This window comes from Callorhinchus milii, unplaced genomic scaffold, assembly GCF_018977255.1.
Source record: "Callorhinchus milii isolate IMCB2004 unplaced genomic scaffold, IMCB_Cmil_1.0 Scaffold6, whole genome shotgun sequence".
NCBI classification, from domain to species: Eukaryota; Metazoa; Chordata; class Chondrichthyes; order Chimaeriformes; family Callorhinchidae; genus Callorhinchus; species Callorhinchus milii.
Window position 1 is genome coordinate 19,811,518 of NW_024704747.1, and position 18,048 is coordinate 19,829,565.

General features: G+C 40.1%; 1 protein-coding gene across 1 annotated transcript in view; it reads right to left on the reverse strand.

Moving 5' to 3' along the window:
• Positions 1 to 1,106: 1,106 nt before the first annotated feature.
• LOC103182962 (parathyroid hormone 2 receptor) overlaps positions 1,107 to 18,048 on the reverse strand; it is a 50,066-nt gene continuing 33,124 nt past the window's right edge. The window contains exons 3-14 of the mRNA XM_042336236.1: positions 13,999 to 14,098; positions 13,038 to 13,148; positions 12,809 to 12,927; positions 12,409 to 12,503; positions 11,327 to 11,513; positions 8,602 to 8,755; positions 7,704 to 7,764; positions 4,431 to 4,497; positions 4,180 to 4,274; positions 3,570 to 3,708; positions 2,834 to 2,875; positions 1,107 to 1,478 (exon numbers count right to left, since the gene is read on the reverse strand). Of these exons, the coding sequence (XP_042192170.1) occupies positions 1,107 to 1,478; positions 2,834 to 2,875; positions 3,570 to 3,708; positions 4,180 to 4,274; positions 4,431 to 4,497; positions 7,704 to 7,764; positions 8,602 to 8,755; positions 11,327 to 11,513; positions 12,409 to 12,503; positions 12,809 to 12,927; positions 13,038 to 13,148; positions 13,999 to 14,098 (1,542 nt within the window). The remainder of the gene's footprint in view (positions 1,479 to 2,833; positions 2,876 to 3,569; positions 3,709 to 4,179; positions 4,275 to 4,430; positions 4,498 to 7,703; positions 7,765 to 8,601; positions 8,756 to 11,326; positions 11,514 to 12,408; positions 12,504 to 12,808; positions 12,928 to 13,037; positions 13,149 to 13,998; positions 14,099 to 18,048) is intronic.

An 18,048-nucleotide genomic window follows, 5' to 3' on the forward strand; every position in this document is an offset into this window, starting at 1 on the left:
GGAGCCAGTGAAGCCGGGCAAGAATGGGGGTGATTGGTTCGTGGAGCCTGGTGCAGGAGAGGACATGAGTTGCAAAGTTCTGAATAATTGCAGCTTATAGAAGGAAGAATTGGGCAGGCCAGCGAGCAGGCAGTTGGTGTAGTCAAGCCAGGATGTAATGAAAGCGTGAATCGGGATCTCGGTGGCCTGCAGTGAGAGGCAGTGGCGGAGGCGGGCAATGTTGCTGAGGTGTGGAAAGGCAGAACGGGTCATGGCACAAATGTGGAGGATGAAGGACAGCTAAGGGTCGAAAAGGACATCAAGGTTTCGTATTGGTGAGGAGGCGTTGCTGGGCGTCAAGCAGGAGGGCCTCTGTCTTGCCATCATTGAGCTGGAGGAAGTTGGCTCTCATCCAGGACTTGGATGTCAGCCAGGACATCAACGGTCCTGGAGCCGAGGTTGGAGACGGCGAGATAAGACTTGGTTGCCATCCGCGTACATGTGGAAGTTAACTCCATGCACGCGGATGACATCACCGAGCGGGAGAATGCGTAGATCGAAGAGGAGAGGACTAAGGACAGAGTACTGAGGGATGCCACACGTGACAGTGCAGGGGCTAGAGGAGTTCTAGCCTCCGTAAAGCATTTCAAGTTAGTAACAAATTCGCTTCTCATTCACATCAGCCTTCTTGAGACTGACATCTTTTCCCATCTCAACACACATTGGTCAAATGCACTTCCTTATTATTTGATTATTTTTAAGCTGGTTGACAGGGAACCCTCCATAAATACTCAATAACCACACCAAATCTATTTCCTCCTCCGGGGTAATGAATATCCGTTTTGTCTCATACGTATTTACTGTTTCTGTCAGTGACTTTTAAAGACAACATGATGCCGTATCGACTGGAAATTTTTGAAATCCGTTTGGCACAAGGACTGATGAGCAACACAGCTCAACGTGGGAAGCAAATATCAGCGGCGATTAACATTGACATTAAAGTAAAGCTGCTTCTCACCAAGGAGTCTTGCAATTTGCCGAAAAAGAGATCCTCAACCATTGCAAATTTAACGTCTTAACGCGCCACAGCAAAAAGACTGATCTGCGTTATAAGTCTCAGACTTGTTTTACACTGTGTCTTCATGCTCTTCTATGTTTTCCTCAAGCGTGGGTCCCGAGGATTCTTTCAGGTAAATGACATCGACTGCGTTGACTTCACTTTTGTTCTCTTCGGGAATGGACGGTGGTAAACTGTCTGGGTCAGAGTTGCTCCTCACGTACCCGGGTAATATTAAGTGGCCACTTTCTTTCTTCGCCCCGTTTTTAAATGTTTTGCGCGGCATCAATGGCATTCGCCCATTTCCCTGTGCCTGGCTTGTGCTGCTGTTAGTCATGTTGGTCAACACCGAGGCATAGCGGTAACTCCCACAGCTGGTCTTCCCGTTCCAGTCCATGGAAAGGCTCCACCTTGTCCACGTCTTTTTAATCTCTGTCTGAACCTGCAGTGGGCAAATTGCATCAAGTCAGATCATCTGTTCATCACTCCCAAACTGTGACAAATCCTTGCTTTTCCTCTCGCCACACTGTGAAATTCATCAGATCATCTTTAAGTGCAGACTAGAAATGTTACAAAGGAAATGGTTTGCACTGAGTTTTTTTTNAGGCTGTGTGCCCTTTAAGTGTGATTACAAATATAAAAGCCTATTTTGCATTATAATGGATAAATGATGCTGGTTTGGCAGGGTTTCCAAAAGGGCACTCGCTTCCAGTTGTCTTTAATTCTTTATTTGCACGGTTAGACAGTGGTGTTTATTATACTCCTATGTAATCTACGTGATTCTGGCAGCCACTAATCTCAGGCTTGCCTTAATGATGCGTGACCTCCTCTCCAATCTGATTTTGTTTCAACATTTGCTTATTCATACTCTCTCTCTAGCCCATGTCCCAGGTTTTATTCTTCTCAGTTGTCAAATATCCCAATGCTTATTCTAAACCATGTTCCTCTCCTCTATAACATTACGTGCCCTGCACAAAATATGTGACTGGGACGGGGGGTGGGCGTGGGGAAGAGGGAGGGAGAGCGACAGGAACAGGAGTCAAATGTGTATGTCACCGTGCAGCATGTCCGTTGGGTTTGGCTGTGATACAAGGTACACTGCTGCACAATGTTTTGTCCCAGAACTTCTGGCACCAGTGGTCCCACTTGGCCAAATTGGTACGATGGGTGTCCCCTTTGTGAGATTTTGGAGATGGAGATATAGTTCAACATAAAGAGAGGATGGGAGAGGCATGAGGTGAAAGGAAATGGAATAAAGGAATTAAACCAGGGCCTGGAAGACCTGACCTTCCCTGATGAGTATTTTATTCACTCCCGAGGAACTTTCAAGAGAGAATGCAGAGGCAACAGCTATATGTGACTGTCCAATCCCACATGGTGGTTTGTGAGTTTGAGCCACTTTGTTCAGATGGCAAAGGCAGAATAGTTCCCAACAGAGACGGGATCGATACTGAAGTTATATTTTACAACTGCAGAATTGATTCCCCCCATTTTGCTGACAGTATGAAACGTGGTCTGAATTGAAACAAGTATCACAATATGAGGAGCAGAACGAGCCAGGTTAAAAACTAAAACTAGCAACAAGAGGAGAAAGGAGCCTAACTCAACCAAGTCAGGCCATGAGTTCTCTAGGCATTAAATCCAAATGGGCAGAAAATCAATAGCACAATCAATTGAAGGATAGGGCTGCACTATTTTCCTTTATGTTAATGGGGGAAAAAAAACTTGTTGGGTACAATACGAGCACTTCAATCCTGAGATCTATACTTTTTGAAGAATAGAATGAGATCATCTTACCTCTCCGTTGCAGAAACAGTATATGACCGCAACAAAAAATCCCTGCAAAGAGCAGAAGTGCCCATAAGGATTCAGAATGTTAAAATCCGGTCAGCTCAGCAAAAAAAAATCCACAGCGTCGATCACAGTGTAACACAAAGGTAACAAATTGGAACAAAATGTACTAGGAATTGAGCCGCAAATGATCTCAACATTTCTGAACCTGGCTGATTTACATTTGTTCTGGGCAATGTGCTGACTATTTATTACCAGATCACTTCTTCCCTCTGATCAAAGCGTTTATCATTGCCTGAGCCTGAACAGGCATTAAACAGGCATCGGAATGAATGCCTGTCCAGGCTCAGGCAATGATAAATGCTTTGATCAGAGGAAAGCCCGGTGGACTCTCTTGCAGCAAAGCCTGATTCAATTAAGACAAAGAAGGCTCTACATTCCCACCCACCCCCATTTAATTCCTTCTAGCAGAATGAACCCCTACCATCTTCCCATTAGAACAGGTAGACATTTCTTAAATGAATCCAGTGACCTGGCCACCACAACCCTTCCTGGTGACCCAATCTAGCTGTCCATTTACCTTCTGTGTGAAAATGATCAACTGGCTTGTTACAAACAAGGAGATAAATTTCAAACCTTCCTGGGTCTTTGTGTCACAACCTGAGGCAACTGCATTTCGCCCACGAAGCTAATGGAGAACCCTGCAAGTTTTAATTGAGGATTACAAGGAAAAAAATCTTACCTGAAAGGAATTGAAGAAAAGTTCAAAGTGCATGCGGATTTCCCACGCCAGCCCAGTGAAGGTATGAGGTATGCCTACAAACACAATGTAGTGCACTCCAAACACAAACACAAGAACCAGGGTGGATTTTGCCAGTTTCCTTCAAGAGAAAAGAACAGCCCTGTAATTGCTCTACTTTTGAATGTTTTTTTGATGATACTTGTCAGCCAATAATACAGTCCAACAAGATGGATTGTATCACACAAGGATACGAATATGATATGAGTCTGTGTTTCTATCAGGGCGAGCAATGAGGCCCTGTTACGTACAGAGAAACTTCATCCCAAAATCTAGATATTGTTCAAGTTTTATCTTCTGATTCAAGTTAAACAATTTAAAAGGTCTTTTTTAACTATTGCACACCAAAAAGGCAAGTTAAGTGGCATATCTTAATATTTTTGATGTGAAAGGTGCTATATGATTGTAAAATGTATTTTAATTACTGTGAAGATATTTTGCTACAATGCCACCATATTGTTCACAACGGAACAAAATAGACATTGCATTCTTTGTGGGCATGCTGAGATTCTCGCGCTTATTGTTCCAAGTTAAGGATATTCAGTTCTGTTACCTGTACTGTTTCCTAGTATCATATCGCCCGGCATTTGTCTCGCGTAGCTTAGTAGCCAGAACTCGAACGATGTTTACAAACAGCATGAAATTGACCTGAAAATGAGTGAAAAGGTGAGATGAGTTCTGTAACGAGTTAGAAATCTCTTTCACACAATTTTGGATTTCACACAACCTTCTCTTTTCAATTATTGAAAGCATTGCTAATCTCACACAATTCCCCCTTCCTCAATCAATTCAGGAAAGACTTACCACAATAGCCAAAAGAATTGGTGTTTGATAAATCCAGTTATAATTGCCTACGTTTAAATCCCAGCATCTTTAAAGAGGTAAAGAAAAGCATATTTAATACAAGTAATCTTTTCAGGTTCAATTTCTTTTGATTTTCACTTTCTGATAGTTTCAATGACTTTCTTTATGATGTAACCGACAATCTATGGGTCGTTCTTCTTTCATTTAAAAAAGAATTCTTAGCAAATCACTAAAAGAGAGTTTTGATGATGTGTTTGCATAGCTCTTTAGATACCACGTTTGCTTACAAAACACAGTCACTACACCTTACACTAAATGCCGTGAAGCACTTTGAGACATCAAACACATGGCACCAATTTACAATTGTCTGTACTTCCTATTATCTACGACACACTTCAGCTATACCCAGTTTCACTACCTCTGAGCTTTTTCAGGAGAACGCATTGGTTATGTAGGAAGCAAAGGATCAAGATCAGACTAACCCAGGCCAACAAATAATAAAGCTATCAGAAAATCGTTCTTCAGTCTCAACAAAATAAGGAAGGAAGCAATCACACCAACTAATTTTCCAATTAAAAATTTGGCTTTTAATTTAAAAATGCTAAACGTATATTATATTTTAGATGATATTACTATTAATAAATCACAAAATACACAGTCAATCCATGTTATGATATATACTGTGAAGCACGTTGAGACGTCTCAACAACGTGATAAGGAGCTATATCAAATTAAAGTGTTATTATAATTATTATTTATTTATAGATTATTTTATTTTTTGGTCAGCCGGGTGTCTGACACATGCTTACGAGTATCCAAACCAAGCTGAGATAATATGTATGTACATATTATAGACTGTTAGAAAGAGTCAATGTTGGCAGAGTGTGTTCAGGTGATTTAATGTTGGTGGTTAAGAAAAGATATATACTTTTAACATTTAAACAACGATGGACACAATGGCCTCTTCATTTAGGGTAAAGCAAGGACATTGCTCTTTAAGAATTTAAAAGGATACAATTGTAACTTGTAAATGCTACCGAGGCTGCCATTTATCATTACTGCAAAATATTTGTTGAAGAGAAGACAAATGGAATAGTTATCAGGTAAAAGCGATCCGCCAATTGACTAACAACCGGGTTCCTACTTACTGCTAGGTATACAGAGGCGTGTGGAGTAAGGAACCTTGCCCAACATTTCGCCCTGACGGATGCTAACCCAGGTCTCTTACCACTAACCACTGAGCTACAGGGGTTCACATGTTCCACATGTTTAAGCATGCTCTGTAAGTATGATTAGCACCCACTTGAGGTAGTGACTTTAAAGTGCCATCTTTCACCATGTTTGCACAAAAAATAAATGTTCCTTTAGTAATGCGCCTTAAGAAGGGCAAATTTTACAGCCAAGCAACAGACGAGATTGATCTGACAATATGTCTGTAAGGAGAGTAGTGTATAAAGGCTAAAGTAGATAAACAAAAAGTGTAGCAAGTAGTAAGCTAGACATGCTGGAGATAAAAAAAANTCCAAATCACATGTTAAAAAATACAAATGGCCAGGATAAGCCTACATAAAGCATGAAAGCTAAGAAGTCGTGGATCATCTGGCCATGTTTAAAAACTAAAGCAGGACGAGCAGTAAAAGCAAAACTACACATGAAGAAGACATGATAACACATAATAACATGGCAAAAGCTACAAATTGCCAGCATAAGCCTACATAGAGCCTGAGCAAAAGACAAAGACAGGATTCCTTGGGAACAAAATCCGAAGAGTGTTCAGATCTTGTGATTGACCTACTCTGGCTCCAGGCAGCTGAAACCCGATTTTCCGAAAGTATTCATATTTTACTATAACAATTCAGTTTCCTTCTTTGGAAAGGTTTGACTTCCCCCATTGCTGCTTTCCACCGCTGTCACTTGCTAAAGCTCAGAACGATATGTAAGTGCGTTCATTTGATTAGTTGTAACATTCAAAAGGAACAAGAGGCATATAATCAACACGGGTCGTGGAAATCCTAATTGTGTGTTTTGAAGTATTCCTACGGAGTGTAACCTCAGATTATTACCTTGCACTCAAGCCCGGGCATGAACATAAACTAAGTCTCATGACATGTCCAAAGGTTGAGATATTAATGGTTGGGGCATACTGTGAACACGGTGCCATTGTAAAAGAGTGAGTTTCTAGCAGCACAGAGTTTGTATCCCCAGAGGTGACTTGCGCTCTGAAGTGCACATATTGTAAGAAGAGGAGCTAATGTTGCCCTCAGTGGAGGAAAGCAATAATGTATAAAGTCAAATCTTTCCAGAGCAGCACACAGAATTGTTACAATAAGATATTAACAATAATAATCCTGACACTTAACACGTTGCCTTTGGAGTCCTGTAGCTCAGTGGTTAGAGCACTCGCCTTGCAAGCGAGACACCTGGGTTCAATTCCAGGCAGGGGGCGAAACCTTGGGCAAGTTTCCTTACTTCACACACCTGATAATAATCTCTTCAAAACAAAATAATAATAAATCGGTCATTTTCAAGCCACGACTGTTTGTGGGACACTGCTGTGCGCAATTGGCTGCCGGGTTTCACCCACAAATATACAGTCAATTCACTTTACAGCATATTCTGTGAAGCACTTTGAGACGTCCAGTAGACGTGAAAAGCGCTATATCAAATGCAAGGATTATTATTATTATTTCACACTTCAGAAGGAAATCTCAAAATGCTTCCCAGGATTTACTGGGTATTTTGTAATAATAATAATCCTTGGATTTGATATAGCACTTTTTACATTTTCTAGACCTGTCAAAACGCTTCGCAGAATATACATAATTGACTGCATATTTGTGGGCGAAACGCGGCAGCCGATTGCGCACAGAGGTGGCCCACAAACAGTCGTGGATTGAAAATGACCAATTTATTATTGTTTTTTTTCTTGAGGGATGAGTATCAGGCGTGTGGAGTAAGGAAACTTGCCCAAGGTTTCGCCCCGCCGGGAATCAAACTCAGGTCTCTCACCTGCGAGGCGAGTGCTCTAACCGCTGAGCTACAGGATACATGTGCCTAAAATGCCACTGCAGTCAGGCAGGCCTGATATTCTTTTGGCACCAATGCAACGGGATGTACGTCAAGCTTTTTAACTGAGGAGGACTTCTTGCTTTGTGCAAGGCTAATTTTGTAGGCTAATTGTTAGAAACTTATTGAGAGATACTCTTTTTTTTTAAACCAAAAAAACAGGAGGCTTTAAAATAGTTACCCATAATAGAATACCATCTGTCTCACCTTTCATCAGCCAACTTTGCTCTAACAATGGCCCAAGCCACCAGAAAGATTGCTGGAACTCCTGGAATCGAAACAGAAGTCATTTGTATGAGTCTGCGGTAATTGTCTAATATGTTCTCAAAGCATAAACAGCAGGTTCCTATTCAACTTGAGCCCCTTCAATCTATAATATTTTTAAAAAATAAAAAATAATAAAATAGGTCACTTAATCCACAACTGTTTGTGGGACACTGCTGCGCGCAATTGGCTGCCACATTTCATCCACAAAACATACAGTTAATTCACTTTACAGTATATTCTGTGAAGCGCTTTGAGACGTTTAAAGCTGTAATAAGGCACTCTATCAAATGCAAGGATTATTATTATAGTATTATGTGAAACCATTACCCTCACTAAAATTGTCAGTATGATGTTGAACTGAATATGTCTTGAAGCTGATTTAAAAATGACAATCAAAAGCCATCAGTTTGTACCAACTGGTATGATCCTGCAAATGATCTTGAAGTATGTGCACATTGTGTGCTGTTGGAGGCATTTGTGTGAATCTAGGATTTCATTGGCGTAGAGAAAACAGATGCCAGGAAGACATTGTTGTTATGTCAGCTTTAGATTCTTAACGGAAATTATGCATATTATTTTTCACGTACAGTATATTTTACAAAACTAGCTACATCAGCCAGTGGTGATCCCTTGCTTTTTGATGTTTTATGGCCAACATTTGTAAGAGATAGTTTTAGTGCCTCCAATCTTCTAGTCCCCCCAACCCCTTAGCACTTTGGGACGTCCTCCTAGTATGAAATATTCCACCTCTGCTCAGGCTCCATCTCTGCAAAACACTTGAAGACGTTTTCCTATTTGAAAGATACTGTATATGTGCAGGTTGTTGTTGTTGCCTTACCCCATCCTATTAGAGTGAAACCCCACAGGTACTTTCTGTCCGAGAGAAAAGCCATCAGTATAAGACAGTGCAGGTAAAGGCCTTCCACAAGGATCCAGTAGTAGTTTGTGGCCAAGAAATACAGAAACAGCATGACGGCAATCTTACATCCCACCTATTCCATAATAAACATAACTGCATTAGAAATTGCTTTTACCCCGGTGAGTTTATGCCTCAATTGCTGTTATGACAAATGACTTCATAAATAATTAGACAACGTCAGAAAACTGATCCAATTTCAAACAAAAATCATCCAAGGTTAGTTAAAGTAGCTGAAGGGTCCAACATCATTTTATTTGTGGTTGAAGCATCAATACTATAATTTTATCACCCACGACCTAAAATAAAAGAATTTAAATTGCTTCATCCCAAGCTCAAATTCAGCAGTAAAGCATCTGGCAATTTAATATCAATGAGGTGTCAGCCTGGCTCAAGTGATAGCATGTTTGCCTTTTAGTCATAAATTTGTGCGTTCACAAATCAGCACTTTGAACTCATAGTCCAGGCTGACACTCAACTGCAGTGCTGGGGAAGCGATATATTGTTGGAGATGTTGCCTTTTAGATGGACATTTAAGGATCTCATGAAACTATTCAAAAAANGGAGTGAGTTTCTCCTGGTGTCTTGGCCAATGATTCCCTGGATAAAAAATAATAATTCACTTCATGAATATTTGTGAGACATTTCTGAGTGCAAATTGGCTGCCAAGTTCATTCACCTAACAAACGCAATCATTTTTTTAATACTATATACACCGTCTATCACTTGGAACATACCTGTACCATTGACAAGTAACCATCAGACTATTTTATTGATATATTAGGGGCTGTCTTTATTAATGCTTTGCTCAGTAAATTACAAAGACCACTTCTGAATGATGATTGGAAACCCAGAGATGTAATTTTGTGTACCATTAATAATCCTTGCATTTGATATTTGCATTTCAAAACATTTAATGGTGTTAGAAAGATTCCACTTGGTTAGTTTCTGAAGGTATTTGATTATTGAGGTAACAGTTTGAATAAGACCTCAGGTTTTCCTAATGAGTAGCTACAAATAACAGTGTGCTACGTGATTTAAATGCTCACTTTGTGAGTTGCTGTAAACGGTCTCTGTTTAATTTATCCCCAACACAAAATAGATGAATAATCCATTTATTTCTATGTGTTAGTGTATCTTTGACTGCCAATTGCTGATCCCAATGGGATTCCCCTCTCCCCTGAGTTACTGCACTTGGTCAACATTGAAGTAAATGATTTATTGTTGTCAATGATTCAATGTACTTCAGAGGCCATTATGGCGTGAAACAACTCAGGTTTTCTAATTAATTGACTGCTCCCCCTTTCCTTAAATGTGTGACCTGACGCAGATCAACAACAACAATTTACATTTGTATCGTACCTTTCCTGTCAGGAGGATGTCTCCAAAGAGCTGAGTGGGAAGGGAACCAGAGGCTAGTGGTAGTTGGAGAGAGGGAGTTAGGAAGGAGGGGAAAGGTGGCCGAAAACATGGTCGAAGAGATAGGTCTTTGGACAGGTTTTGAAGGTGGAAGGGGACGGGGAAGGCAGAGGAAAGAATTCCAGAGCCTGGGAGGAGTGGGGTGTGTGGTAACTCATTGATAGCGGTATGAAGTGGATGAGGGACATGAAGCAGGCTAATGTAAATTTATTCCTGTAACACTTTTCTTTCGGATATATTTTTTATATTGTGTCCCCTCCCTATCTGAAGACATTTCACTAATTGCTCCTGCAGTTGAGATAAAGTATAATAGACACCAGGCACCTCCAGACACCCCACCCATTATTCATGTAAGAGCATTGATAGTGAGTGTTGGCATGGCATTCGACGACTGAAGGAAGTGCAGCCAAGCATATTCTGTCCTCGCCCAACATCAACCATCAGTGGCAGTAATTCAAGCCGTTTTTTGTATTCTTTTTGCACCTAAGGGGTGCTGAGGCCAATTGTAAGCATCCAATCTGTTACACTGCCTGAAATCAGTTCACTGATGGCTAACAATCCCCCTGATAAAATTGGTCATCAACTTCTTGGCTGTTTGTGTACAAAATAAACAGTCACTTTATGGTAAATCCTGTGAAACGCTTTGAGATAGCCTCCCAACCAGCCAAGCGCTATATCAAATGTAAAGATTATTACTATTATATCTCAGAATAGGAGTTGCATTCTTTTTCAAATAAAGGTTTCAAATACAAACTGAACACATCTTGCAAAATGTCAATATTTTTTCCATCTGAAAAACTGCAAATTACTTTTGCATCAAGTTTTCTATTTTATTCCTTCCATCCGTTTTGCAAGGGTTCAACTAAAGTATAGCATCTAAATGCGTTCTAAATGAAAACTGTTTTCACGTCAATTTAAAAAAAACAACCCTGCAATCTGGAAAACTCATTTGATGTCCTGTTTTTTATGTCATAGATCAAAAGATCACTTAAATAAAATATCATCCCTATTATTAATTGTGCAGAATGCTACATTTTAACTGAGGCGCAGCACTGCAGTAGAGGTCATCTCTGCTTTATGCTTATTGCTCGTGGGTAAACATGCATATTGATAGTCATATATGAATCCGCTTTATTCAAAAATCTCCCGAAATATCCAGCTTTGATATTTCATGACATTTTTTGTGCATCAAGTACATAAGCGACAGAATCCAAACACATGTACTTACATAATGAGATTTATCGGTCAACAGGGTGCCTGTCATAGTTTTCAGATCCTCCACTGAAAGAGAGTCACTGTCCTGGGTTTCCAAATTAAAATGTACCACTTTGTCCTTGACAAAAATACTGATGGCTCTGAGCATGAAGGAGACAAACAGGTGCATGTGGATGTAGTTCCGGGTGCAATGGAGCCTTCTGTAGATGGAAAGGGGAACCTGTGTCAGCGCTTTACCAATTTTTGGAATGGTTTAACAACTATTATTGTTTTATCAATGAACCATGGCCAGGAGCCTCCTGCCTCTCTTTCAAGGTACATCTCAAAATGTACCTCTTTCATCATGCATTTGGTCATCTTTCACCTCCTCACTCCCCTTCCCTTCAGCTCCCACCGTCCACTCCAGTGCCCAGCCACAATTGTAAGTGTAATAATCCTTGCGTGCTATTATATGTACCACTTCTGCATCTCAGCAAGCTACAGCCATATGTTTAAGCTACGTAGAATGCAAGCAACAGCACTTAACATAACAACAAATAATTGTTGTGTTTGGTATGGCACCCTATGTCATTGAAACCTCTCAAAGCACTTGATGGGAACTGACTGCCATGTTCCTTTTTTTATTGTGTGCAACCAGCCTTTATGCTTCTAAAAAGGAACTATAGAAGTAGATTTAGAAATATGTATTGTGGGGGTTATTATTTTACCCCAGCATATGCTAATATCAGCAAACAGCACTCACAGGTGAGGAATAACTTTGGTTGGATAGAAAGTGGTAGTGCCTCCTTCACAGCAATGTAACGTAACCCAACCTTAAGCACCAATGTACATTTTCCATTTTGAACAATACTCGTCCATGTGACAATCTCATTTAGATTGTCAATAAGCCCCACATTTCCAGCAGAATTTTGCTCGGAACTCATGCCCACTAGGAAGTGGATAGGCACTGCCCAAATTCATCTCATAGAAAAAACACTTAAGGGTTTCTCCAGTAAATCTTATTTCCAAAGTTGAAGATTTAACTCTACATTGGATGCAATGCTTAACTTGGTTTGCCAGCTGCAACATGCATAAAATAAAGACTTTTCTACTCACTTGAAGTACCCTATGATCAGAATCGCTACAGTCAATGAGCCAAGTGACACAGAGTACCCCACAGTGTACATTATATACAATCGTTCAAAGAATTCCTATTGAATAAGAGAACATTGCATGTAAAGAGAATTGTGAAATCAGATCACTGTCCGACTGAGTGGAATGACTGGCTCTGAGTTTTTGGTAAATCAAAGAAAAAGAATGAGTTTATAGCACTTAAATGATTGGAATGAAATAACATTAACTAAAGTTGAGAGCCGTGTGCTCTTTGTTTCCTTTACTAATTAGCATTCCGAGATTCTATTCCGATATATCAATGCATATTACTGCTGTTGTAATTAACGCTGACTTATAATCTCAGGAAGAGGATGCTGTAGCAGTGTTTTTTTGTTTATTTTACTTCTCTGTGGGTGTCGGGTTGCAGGAACGTGATGCATTCAGTGTAATTAGTCCACGTCCTATTTAGGCTTTCAACGTACTCCCAGTTCCCATTGTCATCACACTTCCGATAGGCAAGTCCTGGAAAGGATTCAAGAACACTGAGGTATCAAACATGCTGCCTGCAGATGATAAACCTGGCAACAAAGAGCAAGTAAAAATGACAATGTTTCATAGCAGAGCTTACTCACCTTTATGATTAAAGTCATAAATGTAACTTGGACACAGAACCGCAGTTACCTCTCCTGGGGGTCCTTTTGGCCAGCACGTTAATCCATCCCATTCCGCAGTGCAAAATCCATCTTAAAAAAAAGGTCAGATTGAGAAAATGTAGAATGTAAATACAATAAATAAACAATCAATAATGTAAATTCAATACATGGGAATTTCCATTTGTAGGTGGGATGCATGGAACTGTCAGGTTGGTTTGGATACTCTTAAGCATTGCAATGGGTTTCTGCATGGTCTGACACCCAACTGACCAACAAAAACACAATTGCAATGGCTGTCAATTTGTTCTCCACGTAGTAGTGTGTGATCGCCCATAACTGGTGATCTTCAGTGTAGCTGGTGAGCAGTTTCAGTCATTGCTGTAATGATGGAAGCTACAAGCGTAGATTCCTTAGCAGCTCTTGATGTCAATATCCGTCTGTTTTGAGAAAACCTCACAGAATTGTGATGAGCATAAATAGACTGTTGCATTGTGTAGTTGTTGCAATATTATTGTTAGAGTAAGTTAAGTTCATTCCGGTCCGCAAAATAAGAACCGAATAGTTCAGTGGCAATGATTGGATTTCAAACAATGTTCGACCAATGTCAGTTAGAACTCTTGCAGAACTGAAGCAGAAGTAAAATATGGCAAACAAAACAATGCAGTGGGTGTCAATTGCAAGCAGAGGAAAGAGATGTCAGTGCACAGATCTGACACAAAACAATGTGACGACCAAAGACATGTTCCAGTGGGGCTGCCAAACGTTGCTAAGGATGAATTCTTAGTTTAGGAGAAACATATCCTCATTCTGTCAACACACTACTTCAGATGTGAAAGGGGCCCTGTAGCACTACCAAAGGCTTCTTCAGTCAATTACCATCTGTATAACCGCGGAGTGTCAAGCGAATCACGTAAAGAAACAAAGGCGTAAGAAGCTGTACCTTCCTCAGGCTGGGTAGATATGTTTAGGTCACAATCTGTTTTTGCCCCAACAAGAAGGTATATCTGCTCTTCTTTGGTGACAACATCATCAGAGTCAACCTGGGAAAAAAACACATCAACAACAACAAATTACTTTTGTGTAGCGCCTCTCACTTCAGAAGGATGTCCTAAGGCACTGGACAGTCGGGGATGCGCACCCGAGCTGGTGGTTGGGGTCAGGAGAGGTGGAAGGTGGGAAGGGGAGGGGTAAGAGGGTGACCGAAGGCACGGTCGAAGAAGAGGGTCTTGAGACAGGTTCTTGACACAACACTTGAATAGCAATAATATAATAATGAATAATCTTTGCATTTGATATAGCGCTTTTCACGTCTTCTCGACATTTCAAAGTGCTTCACAGAATAGACTGTAAAGTGAATTGACCATATATTTGTGGGCGAAATGCAGCAGCCAATTGCACACAGCAGAGTCCCACAAACAGTCGTGGATTGAAAATGACCAATTTATTATTGTTTCGTTTTGGAGGGATTATTAATAGGATTGTGGAGTAAGGAAACTTGAATTTGAACTACTTCATTTATTTTTTGAATTATTATTATTTGAACTACAAACAATTTAGATAACTTGCATTACATAAATGAGGAACAAAAAATAGGTGTGAATTACAAGGCTGTAATCTGACTGAGGTGATTGAATTGGTTTTGTAAATTGCAAGAGTAGTTTGTGAATATGATCTGAATCTGAATCAGAGATTACAGCGTTAAACTTGATTCCTGGTCTCTGTTAGCATCACTGTTCATCTCAAGTGCAGTCAGATGTCTTTTTATTACAGAGACCAATTCATAGCCACTACCTGTCAGGTGTATATCACCCTGAAACAGCACCAGACTCCCTGAGGAGATCATTTCCACCATCCTTTCCCTGTGCCTTCTCATCTAAAGTAGAATATACAATATTCTACTGTTGGAGTGGGGGAAGGGGAGGTTACAGACCCCTAGTTACTCTACATCACAGGTGTCAAAATCCAAATAAGGAATGCATCAGAAGTAATGATTTGGATCCTATACAGAACTGTTCTTTTTGGCATGCAGAAAGAAGATCTTTTCACGAGGTCAGCAAGACTTGTCAATGTTACAAAGCTGTGGTGTACTGTCCGGATGTGTGGCCAGTGTGCCCAGCGAGGAAACAGTTCACAGATGCAATGCAGCAGAGCATTATCTTAAAGGGAAAACAAAAGTCGAAGTTAGAAGTGTTTTCTATTGAGTGTAGTTTTGGGGGATCGGGATGTTGAAACTTTTTTTTAAAAAAGGTTTTATGGGGAGTGATCTCCAGAGATGTTTGGATGGAGATCTCACTTGATCTTATCATTCTGCAACATTCACACAACCGTCCTCCCATCACGGCACCAAGCTGTTTCTCATGGATGATGATACCTGTTATTGGAGGAAACAAGCTGTTCACCTCCACCCATCCCTGGCCACTCATCATTTGCAAACCATTGAAGCATGTGGTTTGCAAATTGGCTGTTTGTAGAATTTGGCAGAAAAATCAGCAAAAACCCTTGAGAACTAATGTATTTCTATGAATGAAGAATTGCAAGAATAGCTTTAACTGGGCGAAGTACATAAAGTCCATTTAACAATCATTCCAAATGGAATAAAAAAAACATAGATTATACCAACACCCAGCATTCCTGCACACCCTCGATGAGAAATGGGATTTTGTTAGTGTTCATAAAACCATTGCACCCAATCATGAAGGAACTTGGAATAATGGGGATTTTTACTCGGTCAATTTTTTTTCTCTCTCTCACTCTTAATGCATTTAATAGAAAAGTAACACATCTGTGAATCTAGCTGTGATGTGGAATTATTGGTAACCAAAGCTTTCAGGGAGGTTAAAGATGTTCCAAAGCTGGATTTCAGCAGAGGCATTGGATGTGTTTGTGGAGGCAGTAATGATAAAAAAAATCATTATTGCTCATTACAGTATGTTAATCTTAACACACTGTAATGAGCAGCTCAAGCTCAGAGAGGGTCAGAACCTCCCATTTTTATTTATATAACGTGCTGCCATAGCCATAGTCTCTTAATGTCATTCACAATACCTCCCTGATTGCTGTTAAATTAATAACCAAGAACATCCCATTCTTAAACTACAATTATAAAACTCTCCAAAGTAACATTCAGCTCTGTTCTGAGCAGCAATGGATGAACCCAGAGTATTAAAGCCCCCGCAGTTTAATTCATTTAAAGCTCAGATAATAATCCTTGCATTTGATATAGCACCTTATCATGCCTCAAGGCGTCTCAAAGCGCTTCACAGATTATACTGTAAAGTGAATTGACTGTATATTTTGTGCAAGAAACGTGGCAACCAATTGCGCACAGCAGTGTCCCACAAACAGTCGTGAATTGAGTGACCAAATAATTATTTTTGTATTTTTTTTGAAGGATTACCTTCAGAAAAGCAATCCACCAATCGACTAATAACCAGGTTCCTATCTACTGCCAGGTGAACAAAGGCGTGTGGAGTAAGGAAACTTGCCCAATATGTTGCCCTGCCCGGGAATCAAACCCAGGTCCTCTCTCTTGCGAGCCGAGTACTCTAACCACTAAGCTACAGGACTCCGATTGAAAGTATCAAACTGACTGAGCTAACGGCCCAACCATGAATGATATGTTTCTGTACACTCTGCGCACAGTGCAATACGCTCAAATGAATTCCCTAAGTATCACAGTAACATACTGTAAATGGAAACATTTTAGCGCAAAGATGTTTTTGTCATAATGCTACCAGTAATTTTTCACAAAATCTAATTTTCTCTATTAATAGAAGGTATCAGGGAACAGCATATGTTTCTGATGATATGCCCTCTATTTTATGGCACGCTGTTTGCCAACAAGCAATTTGAAAATATTAATTTGCACAAGTCTGCTATATTCATAAATAAACAGGGCACAAAGCTTTGTGTGAAACTGCTATTGCCAACTGAGTGATAATTCGGAAACCAACACATTCTAAAATGATCTGCATTTATCTTGCTTACTGTGATATTAACTTTGTTCAGGATTCACTTTTAGACTCAGACTTACATCTGATGACGATAACGGGGCACCTTTCCTACTGCTTTCTGCTTACATCCTCTTCACCACCTTGTTTTTTCTCTAAGTTCCCACAAATCCTCCCCCAGGAACAGAAGGGGGTTCTGAAATGTGTGCCCTGTGTTTGCTGCCTGCTTATGGCAATCTGTCCACATGAGTGGGAGATACAGATGGAGTGCGATGAGCTGCTCTGTGCCATCATGGAATTACATAGAATCTGGGGATCCAAACAAGCGATTCAGCCCAACTTGGCCATGCCGGTGTTTATTCTCCACATGAGCCTCCACCTCTCCTCGTTCTATCCCCTCTCCTTCACCTCCCCTGGTACCTCACTCATGTATACATTTATATTTCTTATTAATATATTTATTCATTATTATTGTTTAAGATGGGAAAAAATGGAGAGAAAAATGTCAACTTAAAACTGGAAGAAAAAAATAGTGCATTAATGACTAGTATAACCCAATGGTGATTCTAATAGGGGTTGATACCCAGGTGAGACTCAGGCATTCAGCATTTTTGGGGAACCGTCACAAAATACTTACATTTGCACAGCGCCCTTCATGCTGGGTAGTGTTTCCTAGAAATACAGTCACATCACATTACAGAATATCCCGCGAAACATTTTGAAATGTCTCGTTGATGTGATAAATTTCTCTGAGACGCTGCCCCGTATGAAGGGCGCTATATAAATGCAAGTTGTTGTTGTTGTAAAACGCTAAATCAAATGCAAGACTAATTATTATTAACAACTATAGAAATCCCTGGTGAGGGTAGCTTTGGAGATTATAATAATAATAATAATCCTTGCATTTTCAAGCACGCTGTACAGAGAGTAACTGTGCATCTGTGCATTTGTTTCAGATGGAAACTTTTAACTAGAGTTAAAGGTTTTCCTCTCTAAGCATGTGTTTGCATATTTTACAAAACATTTCTACAAAATAGAAG